Consider the following 14,278-nt stretch of genomic DNA (forward strand, 5'->3'; position numbering starts at 1 on the left):
AACAACTTCTGTTAGTGTAAATGGGACCTTTCCACTCGTCAGCAGGTATTTTAACCCTCCCCTCATTAGCAAACGGCTTTAATTTGACTTAAAACTGCTTCAATTCAGCTCCTTTTACAGATCTTTACCAGGATTTAGATCTGGAACTGTAGAAAGATATTCAGTGTTTCACGTCTGGTTGTTTTTTTGATTGTTTCAATGGGGTTAAATTGACCTGCTTCAGGGAAAGGTCTTTCTGACACAAAGCTACCCATTTGTCTTCAATTTCATCAAATTGTTTTTTTTTTCTTTCTAGAGAATCCACCATTTCTGACCTGTTTCTATGTGTTTTTTTCCTAAATCGTTCAGCTGAACAAAAACTACAGGAAGCATCTGATTTTTGTAGTTTGTAATTTATTCAGTCAAACCTGCTGATGGTGTATCAGGGTTGCTGGAGCCTATCCCTATCACAGCGTACCTTTTATCACAGTTCAGGAAGTTTTAATCTGGAGGCCTACTTTGCTTTGATTTTCTTCTCCTTAAAAAAACTCAAATTTAAGTCATTTAATTAAATGTATTACATAAAACACACATAAACATTCTAAAATAGATTTTTGTAGGCACTTCATATATATATAATATAAAAAATATAATATATAAAATCTTTGGGCCGCTTGTTTAACAGCATATGTTTATGAGAAGAAGTTTGATGCTCATATGGGGAGGATAATATTTTCTTTTTGCTCAAATCTAGAAAGTTTTATGGGTTTGTACAGGTCAGTATCAACAGAAACAAGCAGAGGCTTGTTTGCCAGGTCTCTGTCTAACTGTGTTTTGTTTGTTTGTTTGTTTGTTTTTGCAGAGATCGAAGCAGTGACGGTGGCCCGGCTGGTGTTTAATATACTGTTTGAGCAGTGCTGCCTCTGGCTGAAGGAGCTCCCCTTCCATCGCCGCCCGCTGCCGTACTACGAAACGTCCATTCACGCCATCAAAAACATGAGGCGCAAGATGGAGGACAAACACGTCATCATCCCAGACTTCAACACACTCTTCAACATTCAGGTAGGAAAAAATTCACCTGACAAACTGAGAGAAACAGTATTTTCTCCAAATTAGAAGGAAAAGGTATCAATCTGGGATCATCCATCTTAATAGAAGTGTAGTGATTAAGAGAGTTTTTTTCTTTTTACTTATTTAAAGAAAATTTTAATAATTCTAAGAATATTTGACTATTAGAGTTTTACAATACATCTGTGCGCAGAAACTAAGCTGCTGTACAAAAAGTTCATTCCAGTTTCACACTGTTATTTCCTTTTTCTGACCTTCATAAATAAACTTTGTTGATTTTCCTTTTGGGATTTCATACCTACATCAATTGTTTTGCGTCATTTTTCTCAGGATCAGGAGGAGCAGGCTTTCTTTGCTGTGTTTGATGGTCACGGTGGTGTAGATGCCGCTATTTACGCCGCCAACCATCTGCACGTCAACTTAGTTCACCAAGAATCGTTCAACCAGGATCCCATCGAGGCGCTTTGCAGAGCCTTCAAGGTCACCGATGAGCGCTTTGTGAAGAAGGCCTCACGGGAGGTAACATCGTCTTTTAAGAGCAAGCTTAACAAAAATCAAATATATTTTCATAGATATGAAACATTATTTATTAACGTGTGTGTTCTGGGCAGAAACTACGCTGTGGGACCACAGGAGTGGTGACATTTCTGCGGGGCCGGACGTTGTATGTAGCCTGGCTGGGAGACTCTCAGGCCATTCTGGTTCGAAAAGGGCAGGTGGTGGAGCTGATGAAGCCTCATAAACCAGACAGAGAGGTGAGGGACACACACTCACACATCAGACAGAAATAAACTACAAAACTTTTAATGTTCTTACATTAACTAAACTTTTTTTTTAATATACTCATCAGTGGCAAATCTTTTCCTTTTCTCTGATATTAAGATTTTTTTATTTAACGAGAATACCATCATATGACCTTTGACCTTTCTTAATAGATAAATGTTGCAAATAAAATGTTTTACTAGGGGATTTTTTAGTTAATTTTAGCACAACTTTTGATTTTTTCCTGTACTCTATAGTAGACCCTCCCATCCAATTAGAGCAGTTTACACTAACAACAGGCAGGAAAAGTGCTGCAGTAAAACCATCGGTGCAGAATTGCAGCTGAGATGTCACTGACTGGACTGACGGTTTGTTGCAGGATGAGAAAAAGAGGATTGAAGCTCTGGGAGGATGTGTGATCTGGTTTGGCACATGGAGGGTCAACGGCAGTCTTTCTGTATCCAGAGCAATAGGTAAAGTATTCATTTTAATCAATGGCCTCTTATCACTCAAACTGATTGGATTTATTTTCTTGTTTTAGCGTTCGATGCATTTAAATTTTTTTATTAGAGTTGTGTTTATTTGACTTTCTGCTAAAACCCTTTTTATTCATAATACTTGATTCTTATTATTAAGCAATTCTTGTTTTTGTTCTTATCTGGCTGTAGTTGTGCATTCTTTATATTAAATTGTTTAATTTAGGGAGGAGCCCAAAAAATATTGATTAATCTACTCATTCCTAACAATTTATCAACTCTATGAATTCATTTTCTTGTCTTAAAAAAAAAAAACAATTTTCAGTTAGTGTTTTAACAAAATAAATGATTTTTATAACATCACCTCCTTTCAGTTTACAATAGTTTTTAATAGCATAATTTATTTAAAAATTGATTTTCATTGCCAAACAATTTTTAAAGTATACATTTGGTAAATACATCAAATCAAATTAAATCTTAACCTTGTAAATAAAACACCAAAACGATTCAGTATTTTGGCATAAATACCCACTGTATTCTAAAATCTAAAATATTTTAGATTAGTGAAAGTCTAGCACAGTTGATTACATTAATTTATTTCTTCTTTTAGTTATTAGATTGAAACCATTTCAAAAACAGTAGATTATGATCCTGAATCCAGACACATCTGAAAACAAGTCAATTTTTGACCTTTTTTTTTTTACCTTATCCAACCCCCGACTCTTTCTTTTGATTGCAGAGTTTTATCAAATTTAGTAAAGGTGCCCCAAAAGATCAAATTTAATTTTCCTTTTAAAATAATATTAATCATCAGAGAAAATATTTCAAAATCAAAATCTTCAACGGCAGCTTTCCATCTTTTTGTATAGTTTTAGAGTCCATGTTTCTACATTAATGGGTTTGATGAAGTTGAATGATTCACGATGACAACTCCATCAGTGAAAAGTGAAAAGGCAACGACAAAAAAACAAAATAAATAAAAGATATTCCCCGCTAATGCTACCCAAAAATTGCATGTGTAAAATAAAAAGTATTGGTTAAATGATGGGTTACACCTTCAGGTATGACAGTTATAAATCCTGATCTTTCATCATCCTGTTCTTATGGAAAAGACCCACTTCTATAACATTTTCTTGCTCTGTTTTTAATGATGGAGGACATTTATAAAGGAAATTAAAACAGTATGATAATAAAATAAAAGATCAATAAGGAATGCTTTAAAAATAGATCAAAAGACGATCGGAGTGGGACTTTAAACTTAATAAGCTCCAATTATCAAGTTCTGCTTAAGTCATATATTTTTTAGGCTTAAATCAGGATTTTAAAGTTGGGAAACTTGTAAAACCCATGGAGTAGAATAGAAAAAAGCTGGTTTACAGGAACAAACTGCATGGTGTTCTCTATAAAACGGCATAAATATGTAATTTTGTGAAGCAAACCTGCCTTAACCGTCTGACTATCAGGAAAAAATATATATATAGTCCCTTCGATTTTTTTTTTTTTTTAATCCACTAAAAACTGCAATTCCCAGAGATCTGTCCCGTCACATTTGAAAATCCCTCATGCCTCCAGAGTGGTGCGGTACGGTCCAGTCTGGTATTTTGAGCGTCTCCATTATAAAATAGATCCATTTTGTACCCCCATTGGTTGTAGGTCCATAGAAAAATGAAACAGTCTGGTTAGCAGCTTCTGGGACACCTTGAGTCCGGAGAAGGAAAATCAGATGGTCAGTAACCATTTCCAGAAGAACAGCAGAGACACCATCATGATCGCACACTATCGTTGAAATTGCATTAAACGAGCACAAAAAATTTCCTTCTGGAAGACCTCCATTGTTGTTGTTAGCTTCACCCCACAACCGCCATGATGGTCCAACTTTGAGGGGAAACGCTCACCTGATTTTCCTGGTCCATTCTAAACCAGACAGTACCCTACCACTCAGTGGAAGCGAGGCTTAAATGTCCTCTGTAGATCCCAAAAAAAAGTGAAGAAATGTCTTCTACACAAGGACAAATTTGCATTGCTGGTAGTCAAGATCCTTTACATATGTTTTAACGCGCTGCTTTTAATGACAGGGGACTCCGAGCACAAACCCTACATCTGCGGTGATGCAGACCACAGTGTCTTCCCTCTAGACGGTTCTGAAGATTACCTGATTCTGGCCTGCGACGGCTTCTGGGACACCGTGAGTCCAGAGGAGGCGGTGCGGGTAGTCAGCGACCATCTCCAGGAGAACAGCGGAGACACCACCATGGTCGCACACAAGCTGGTGGCCTCGGCCCGAGACGCCGGGTCTAGCGATAACATAACTGTCATAGTAGTCTTCTTGCGGGACCCCCGCTCCCCACCTCCCACGAGCACAGAGGAGGAGGAGGAAGCTATGGTGGAGGGACAAGCGGAGGAGGAAGAGGTAACGGAGGTGGAGGAAGAGGAGCAAGAAGAGGAAGAGGAGGAGGAAGATGAAACGGTTAGAGCCGAGCGGGATGGTGGGGAGGGGGGCAGCACTGCAGACATTGGGGGGAAGAGCCGCGGAGGCTGGCCCCTGCAGCAGTGCTCAGCTCCAGCGGACCTCGGCTACGAAGACCGAAATGACTCGTTCACGGACAGAACTAGCCTCAGCTTGCTGGGGCCGTCGCTGGAGGGCCGCATCTCCCTGACGCGAAGAAAGGCCTGCTTCAACTTTAGTCCTGACCTCTTCACAACCTCTCACTTGTATCGCGAAGAGCGCCCGCTGGGGCGCAGGTCAAATATTCTTTTTCAGGAGCCTGGCATCTCCGGCTTCACGGACCCACTGTGGCCCCAGACAGCCATGCTGTTAAGCAAAGCAGTGAGGCGGAGCCACAGGCGCGGTGGCCACGGTTGTCGCCGGTGGGGCCGAAGGTGGCCGAGCAAATCCAGGGAGCTTCTAGGCCTGATACCACCCAGCCAAATGCAGTGCTACTCCACCTGGAGGCCTGGAGTGGCAGTGCCTCACCTGCCCCCTGATTCCACCATCTGAAGGGGTGGTCCAAACCAAATCATCTCAGTCCTTTTGCCCCCTTAGCCAAGCCCCCTGGGCCTTTAACAACACATCTTTCTTTGATAGTAGGTAGTTGTTGCTCCTGCAGTAATTATGTGGTTTTAATCTATCGCTGTGTCCAAACTAAGAGGCTGCATCCTCCGTGGAGTTGTGTTTAAAACGTGGGTATCAAATTCTGTTGTATTCTTTATTTTGAGCAGTAACGGCTGCAGTGGGGTAACTACGAAAGTGCAGCCTATTCAAAAATTATTTGAGATGAAAGAATGAAAACAGCTGAGGCTAGAGAGGAAACGGGTCAGACTTGTGGCTGAATTCAGTTTACGCTTCGTGTTCTTTCTGCGCTTCAGAGAGTACGGCATTCGGTGCACTCAGGAGTGTGCAGATGCTTAATTTGAACACAGCTTCTGTTGGAGGACCGGTACTCCCCGTCCTCAGTTGAAAGCTTTCAAACCTAAGCAGACCCTCATATCTCAACCCCCGCTACATGCTGTTGGTGACGCCCAAACAGAACCCTCTTCCTGCTTGACCAGCTGATATCAAGCCAGAGCTGGGAATGCTGGTTGTGTCGAAATTGAATGTAAAATGAATTGTAGAGAAGGGTGACACATTTACTGCTGGCAGTGAAATTACAGTTTGATCTGTGTCGGTCAGGGTGAGCAAAACAAATGAAGTTCCAATGACATTTATAGCTGGACATTGAGTGGTGTCGTAAGAGAGAATACTCTAAGTTCTGTCATTGACCGTGACAGCTCAGGCCTTAGTCACAACTACCCTAACGGATGGATACGGGGAAAAAAATGGATAAACATGTACAGGGCACGCAGGTAACGCATGAAATATCAAAGTCACAGACCGCTTTATGAACCCATTGAGCAAAAATGTTAATGCACATTTTTTCTATGGGCATGCTGCGGGTGAGAGGTTGAATCGAACAATTGTACAACACATAGGGATAAAGGATGATTTCCGTTGACACGAAAGAAAAGAACGTTTAATAATCAATTGGAACTTTTGCACCGTCTCTGTCATGTCTGCGTCTGACGTCTGAGTTACAGTTCAGTATCCAATCCATCGACTTGTGGCAAAAAGCCAGAGAAGTGGTAAATTGGCCAGGGTTTCAAACAAAAGCCTTTAAATGATTTTATTTTATACTTAAGGTGACGTGCCCACGTGATAACACATTGTCCATTTTTGCTCTTGACGTCGAAAATTAATTTTTCGAAGTACAAAAACTTAAAAAAATATATATTTCACGAGGTTTGGAGGGTGAGACATGGGGCCTGAGTGCCAAAGTTTTGGATATTGATGACATGAGGGAGTGGGGCAAGAGAAACCACTTCTCTCAAAGTCAGGGGGGGGACGGGGAACGGATCTGAGACACAACGAACGGGATGTCAAACCCCAGGCCTCGAGGGCTGGTGTCCTTCATGTTTCCCAACCATTGAAGTTCCTTCCTTGCTAAACACAAGATCAGACAAGGCAGGGTTTCTGGAAAACCAGCAGAAGGTCGGCCCTCCATTACATCCCTGTGTAATGGAGACAACCCAAACGCCAACACAGGCACAGGTCAACCCCTCGTACGGATAGGTGTGACTAAGGCGTGAGCTACGTTTGCATTCAGTCTGAAGAGGCGTTCAGCATTTAATTTGTACACCTGGTGTTTCCTTCACACTATTAAACAAATGTCTCTTATTTTGGACAGAAGGCATGCAAAGAAATTTGCGAGTTGCTCCTTAAAAAAATATATACATATTGTTACGAAAGCCAAAAGGTTGTCCTAATCAGACACCCCCGTGTTGCAAAGCCCTGCAGGGATTTTCTCCCTTTTAGCCATAGGAGCAATAGAATGGTTGAAAACCTATTTTTGGCATTTTGTTTGTCTTTCTGTATTGTAATTAATCTACCAGATGATATAATATACATACATATATATATACGTACCCTCCTAGACATATCTTGTAGTTGTTCAAATGTTTATGAAAATAATGGCCATAATGATTACTTTGTGCAGCCTGATCCTTCTCTAAAACGCACCTGTGGAGGGGAAAACTCATCGTCTGAAATTTCATTGTAGCTTTATATTACAGTTAAGATTTGAAAATCATTTTCACTGATATTTAGACCAAAAACAACACTAAAAACTCATGTTTGTGGTGTGGATCCATTCATGCATCAAGTCTAAAGACAGCCCCTCTTTCCATACCAGCAGTGAAGGATTCGTGGTCTCACAAGGGTTTTTGTTTCTTTTCTTTTCCTGTTTTACATCATTTTTAGGAAAAACTAACATATCATCCTTTTTATCACAAACACAGATAGGAAGACCTTTGAGCTACGCTTTAATGACCCGTTCTGCTTCTGCAATCGTTTTGGTAACAGATTAATATAATTCATAGCCCTGGTTTTAGGCTCTGGAGGCACATGCTGTTCTGCCCTTTGTAGTGCAGTCTATGACTCAGCAATTACACAACAATTTGTCCACAGTACAAAGCTCTTTATGGTTGAATAATAAAATATTAGAATTCACTTACCTGAGTCAATTCTTTAGATAGTTCAGTGGTCCAGATGGGGACAGAAACTCTGAGTCTTAGTGGGTTATGAGGAGAATAGAAATCTAAAATGTTGGTGTTGTGGCACAATTTATGATGTATTTCCAAAAAATACTCGGTTTCTAGAAAAGCTAAAATGAAAAAAAATGAGTGCCTTTCGTTTGTTTTGTAACACCCCCTCCTTGCTGCCCTCACACTTTTTTTTGTCACTCTATGGAAACCTAAATGTGGGATTTAACAAGCTTTTTTTGTTAGTAGATTTTTGTTTTAAGGCATAGAAATTCAAAGCAAAAGTTCAATATTTTGAAAAATGCTGCAAAAATTTAAAATAAATCAGGGCGAATAACTCAACTCAGTCTGGATCCACAAATACTACTAGCCAGTGTTTTAACCTACTAATTTATATAACATGTCATTGTTAGCATTTGTATTTTGAAATATTTTTTTTGTTTGCAGATTTTAAAATGACACGGCTAAAACAAATATTTAAGGCTGTAAATTTTTTATCAAAATAAAAAGGAAACTGTACAAATATTCCATCTATCTCATTAAATTAATTAAAGTGGGATCTGTTATACAACATTTTCAGAACAATATTTAATATATTATTGTGGTACAATTGGCGTTAAACATAACTTTTAGTGCTTATAAAAATATGGAAATTTTTGTGCGACACTGAAGCCTTAAAGCGGAAGAAAAATAGCATGTGACAGTGTCCGGCTCTCTGATTGGTTACTCCTGGTGGAAGTATCCGTGAGACCAACACATGCGCTGCAGCAGAAACATAGAATAATCGGTTAATAATCATATTTATTAAGCTCCAACATGATAAAAAAAACTTTAATTTATTTGTAAGAACACTATTCCTACCTGAGGAATACATATATAATTTTAAAAAATGCCACAGCTAATAGAAAACTACAACAAAAAAATAGCATTAGCCACATTTTATTCATAAAGAACATTTGTTAGCTTGCAGCCAAATCCAAAATCTTAAATTTAAGGGGTTGAGATCAATGCACAGGACGCCTTATTATTATGCAGCAATAAAACAGATAATATATTAAATTTTTAAGTTAACCACAAATTAGTTTTCAAGGAGTTTGAATGGTTCTGCTTTGAGCTGATTGCAACAGAAGAAAAATAATTTACTAATTTAATACAGCTGCATTAAAAAATAATAATAATAATAATAAATATTGACTCGCACCGGCAAAAAAAAGGTGCTTAAAAGACAACATTTGATATGAAGTTTGGCTTTTAAAGCTACACAATCAAAATTAGTTTCAAATTGTGGGTAACGTACAACCTTTTTCATTTACTTTTCACTGTAGCATAGGGTCCAACAAGTGCAGATTTATGCTGACGATAGTCTATTTCTATTTTTTTTAATAAAACAAAGACTGCACTGATAGGCAGAAAGGAAAAGGTTCGATTTGTGCATTTGGAGGACCTACAGCCAGGAAAATTTGATTTCCATACAAAGCCATTTTTTCAGTGACTAATTTTTCCCTTTTTTATGGCTTTATCTTGTAGCTTTGAAAGAACTATCATAAAGATTTGGAGCATTAAGGCCTAGAAGTAATTTCAGTGGGACAATAGTAGTTCTCTTCCCTCTTTGGTGTCAATAAGTGCCAACTTCAACGCTTTATCAAGAAACAATCTCAGAATCTTGAGTCAAGTTAGTTTTCTCCCTTATAATAGGATTTCCCACCAACAGAATCAGATTACTTGCACTTTAACCTGCGATGTGGTTTGTTCAGAATGAACACTTTGACAATTACCTCATTTGTGCTGGTAATTTTATTTTTTTTAACTGTGGCCAAACCTTTCTGGTATTCCAACGAGCATTTTCCCTATATCTTTTTCCTCTTCCTCTCTTGCTGTTGATATCCTAAAATTATCAAGCGAAAACCTTGTGGACTTACTATGAAAGAGCGTCACTGGAGCAGAATGTACCTCATGTCCTAGAATGTGGTGAATTAGGTCATCAGGAGTTTGTGCGTTTCCTTTTTCTTTTCTGTCCGTTTTAATGAAGACTCATATTTTAAGGGGTGCTATAAGGAATGTTCTCTAAAACGAAAAAGCCACCGGATCTTTTTGTGGAATTATTCCCACAATGTCTGGAAAAAAAAAAAAAAAAAGGAAATCATAGTCATAAAAAATTCACTTAGACATGTATGTTTGCTGTGAGTGCTAACTGTGGGTGCTTGGAGAACGTGTGATGCATCAGCGGTCCTATCCATGTTTCACTCACATCATATGCTGTATTTGCTTTGAATAGATCGCTGAAATAAGAAGAGGATCTGATTCTGATGAATAGAAAATCAGATGTGTAAAGAGTAATTCTGGCTTTCACTGGGTAGTTCTACCTTGACTTTGCTGCTTTGCCACCCTAAAAAAGATCCATAAAGCAACTCCCTAGAAGAGAATATTCATTCATTCTTTTTTTTTAAGTCAGAAATCTGTGAGATTTTAAAAAAATTAGGATTTCCCTTCAGAAGTATGAGTTGCAGGTGATAAAGGGTGAGGACCACATGGAGCTGCTGCAGCCTTTTAAACAACTCGCTACTGTGTTGCAACTGTTTTAGCAGATAGATGAGATATTTTCATATCTCATATCAACGTGGCTGCAAATTCTAAAGAGCTGCCATCAAATGTTGATCATGTTTGAATAACATTGCCTTACAGAATAAGGTTTGAAGTAAAAAATACCCTATTAAGAGAAAATCTTAAAGACCCACAACAATCAGCTTTATAGTCATTTTTAGAAATGGTCTTTTAATTAAGATTTTTTTTGCCCTCCCCCCAAAAATACAGTTTTTTTAGAACATAATTTATGCAGAGCGGATGTAGTTCATGAGAAATTCACCTCTGAGTTGTGAGTGCGGAGCAACCCCGCCCCCCTTCCCATTGCTAAGAGCCCAGCCTATTTTTTTTCTAAATCAAAAATAAGATTTTTTTCATCTGTTGCTAATTCACATGGATTAGAATTAAAAAATACTCAGAAATGCAATTTATTTGTTTAATTTTGAACTTCATCTCCAGAAAAATGCCACAAGAACATGCTAAAAACATTGTGTTTTTGTTTTTTTTTAGTATGTTCTTGTAGGTTTTTTTCTCATGATGGAGGACATATGTTAAATAATTTAAGATTAAAATCGTATTTCTTAATTAAAATTAGATTGGATCAGGAGGAGATGAAAACTGGTGGTTTGAAAAAGCTCAGCTTTGTGACGCAGAAACTGCCATGAGTGGGCCGAAGTATGCCCGCTATGTTACAATTTTGAAGCAGACAAATAGTTCCATTAATGTTGGTATTCTTCTCGCCTGATATTTCATCTGGCTCATACTGTATGGCTGGATTTTTTTTTTGGCTATGCTAATGTTAACTTGGGCTTGTAAGGCGCTATAAGCTAGCAGAAGAGAGTGTAAACAAAGGGTTGATGGGAAATGGGTGGAGGCTAACTTCAGCGCCAACAGTCATTCTACGACTCGGAGGCAAATTTCTAATGAAGCAGAAAATATGTCTAAAAAACAAAATATTTTTTTTATTTGGCCTAAAAATTATTTTAAAATAAAAAACACTGGAAACGATTTTTACAAAAAGAAAAAATTATAGTAGGAGTGGGACCTTAAGAAAAACTGCCCTACGGTTTTGAAAGTTTAGGGTTTATAATCATGACCCTCTTGACAATTGTATTGATAATATAAAGAATATGCTATTATAGTAAAATGGTCTCATGCTAACACAGTATTGGAGGTTTTTTTAATGGATGGCAGCCCTGTTCTATCAGTGCAGATTAAAACACTAAAGCATGTTGTAGTCGTGGCCGCTCAGCAGCTGTGAAGTGCAATTGTACCTTTCTACAGCCTCTTGTAGGTTTATTTTAAGGATCACAGCAGGTCCTCAAAAAAAAAAAAAAAAAAATCTAACACCACTGCGTTTACCTGCACTAAACCTGTCCTAATTCTGCTGTGGTTCAATCATACCTGAGATAATCACGAGCAATAAAAGAATTAACAATCGTGGTGAACCCCCCCCAGCTTCGCTCGAGCCACCCTCCCTTTGCTCATGCTCTGCTTGCACTAAAAAGTTCCTCCTCTCACGACGGCGGCAAAACAAGACGTTCAGCTCTACGCTCCCATGATCCAACTATAGGGCCCTCCATCGATCTATCTGCACTGTGTCTGTGTACACGAGAAGCTTTTCTTTTTCTCTGTAAGCAATAATGACATTGCATTAACAAAAAAAAGGCTCTGTGGGTTTGTCTTCTGCTGAAGGATGAAACAAAATGTTGTTCTGTTAGCCATACCTGAACGAGCATGACTGCAGGGTTTACGAAGTCAGTTTCCCATTCATTTTTCCATCTTTTAAAGGAAATAAAGGCTCAGATGTTGGTTTTCTTACATCTAATTTTAAATTTAAATTTGGATGAAATCATGAATGTGAAGCTTTCTTCTTCAAAGAGGAGCTGAGATAAAGGAGGCAGGACATTTCCGTTGTATTGGCATTCCTCAGCAGAAAAGCGAGAGGCCTTGTTGGACTGTTCAAATGTAGACCAGTGGATGGTGTCTTATGATGGGGCAGGAAGGGAGGGAGACTCTCCTTCTTGCCTCCTCCCCCAGGATTGAAGACAAACCCTATGATTGGTTGTTCTTCAACATGCAGGTTAGATAAGGGAAAAAAAAAAGAAAAAAAAACCCACTGAGTACCTGTATTGTCTGTGTTCCAGTAGTATATAAACATGTGTATTGTAACTGGTGACTAATAATGTATATATAAAGATTAGACCAAGATTCTGGCTGATGTTTTTTCCTTTTCTTAACAGTTAAAATATTGTGTTTTCAGACTGCAAAATCCAGCTGGAAATTTTGGACCTCAAAACTTTAATGCATTTTTGACACATCCTGCTAAAAAAAAATCCACACAAACAATGTTTGTCATCAGGGAGCTCAGCTGGAAGTTGTCACCATCCTAAATGCAGCTTTGGATCCCACTGAGTGAGCATAAAAAAGTAAAAAGATGCAAAATGTTATGAATTTAAACAATGAAGGTCCCACTTTAAAGAACCTGCAAGTCTTAAGTTTTAACTCTAGGAAGTCAAAATGCTAACAGCAGTGACAACTCACACATTTGTCTGCAGAAATCCAACATTTTCAAGATTATTCCTAAATCTATTTAAATTGAGGTCCTTGAAAGACATTTTTTCCAAAATTTTAATGCCAAAGCAATGAAGGATTTCCTAAATGATGCACATACCAGTAATTGTTTTAAAACCATCAGAAAATTAGTTGACTTAGTTTTTTTTTTAAGATTCTAATATGGTGTTGGTACTAAATCTGTAGGTAAATGTTTATTAATCACTCAGGCAAACATGTCTTATCATTTTTTGTTAGAAGTTAGTTAGGATTAGTGAACACAGTAGGAAATCTGCATCAATCAAATCTTTTTTTGCATTTGTGGAGTATTTACATGATGATTTCACAACATTTATCCAACTATTGTTTGATCAAGACTCGATCCCATTACTTATTTAATTAAAAAGCATATTTATCCACTGAAATTTAAGAGATAATTATTTGTAAACGCATTTGCATTCATAAAAGTATATACTTTTTGTGCAAAATAATTTCTTAATAAACTTTTTGATTACTTCGCAATTTATTGAAAATCCAGTTTAAATATCAAACAAAAATATATTAATGTTGTTTTAAATAAATGTATTTCAAAGAAAATTATTTACTTCATAACGCCTGCATTTATTTCCAGATATGAAAAAAGATATTCACTTGTGTTTTTGCTTTTAAGTAAATAGGTAATTTTATAGCTGATCTGGTTTGTTGCATATTTGAAACATAATTTTAAAGCAGTTTATACCCTTCAATTGCTAATTTTATTGTTTCTGTCAGCAATAGCTCAAACATCACCATAGTATCCTGAGTTTTTGATTACTTAACTAGTGTTGAAGCTTGTCTTTACACCCTGGAAATGGTTTTTTAAATTCATCTGGAGCAGAAACTGAAAGAGTACATTGGTTTCTCCTCAGGTATACAGACTGAGATGCCGGAAGTCACAGTTTGAATAGATGTGATGCTGTAACAGGGCTCTCATGTGGAGCGGTGTTGTCTGCCGTTACATAAACAGCTTTGTAGAAATGAGCGGTCGATCGGTCCTCCACATCCTGGCTATAAAAAGACTCCTCATTTCACCTCACTCCTAATCTGGCTTTGATTCTCTATCACACCAGTTTGGACTTTAGGTAGTGCAGGACTGTGAAGTTAAGAAAACAGACAGTGAAGTCTTCAACAATTTTAATAAACTTTGCCTGGACCAAATTGATAAAGGAAAAAATGTTTCTATATGTTTCTATAATGGATATCTCTTTAACCTTTCTAAAGTATTTGCATGTAACTTTTCTTGAATA

At 37.7% G+C, this 14,278-nt stretch overlaps 1 protein-coding gene across 1 annotated transcript in view; it reads left to right on the forward strand.

Annotated features, from left to right (window-relative positions):
• ppm1e (protein phosphatase, Mg2+/Mn2+ dependent, 1E) overlaps positions 1-9,994 on the forward strand; it is a 50,512-nt gene extending 40,518 nt beyond the window's left edge. The window contains exons 4-8 of the mRNA XM_024266760.2: positions 842-1,041; positions 1,378-1,566; positions 1,659-1,802; positions 2,189-2,282; positions 4,361-9,994. Of these exons, the coding sequence (XP_024122528.1) occupies positions 842-1,041; positions 1,378-1,566; positions 1,659-1,802; positions 2,189-2,282; positions 4,361-5,283 (1,550 nt within the window). The 3' untranslated portion in view covers positions 5,284-9,994. The remainder of the gene's footprint in view (positions 1-841; positions 1,042-1,377; positions 1,567-1,658; positions 1,803-2,188; positions 2,283-4,360) is intronic.
• The last annotated feature ends 4,284 nt before the right edge of the window (positions 9,995-14,278 follow it).

Source organism: Oryzias melastigma, linkage group LG14, assembly GCF_002922805.2.
Source record: "Oryzias melastigma strain HK-1 linkage group LG14, ASM292280v2, whole genome shotgun sequence".
NCBI classification, from domain to species: Eukaryota; Metazoa; Chordata; class Actinopteri; order Beloniformes; family Adrianichthyidae; genus Oryzias; species Oryzias melastigma.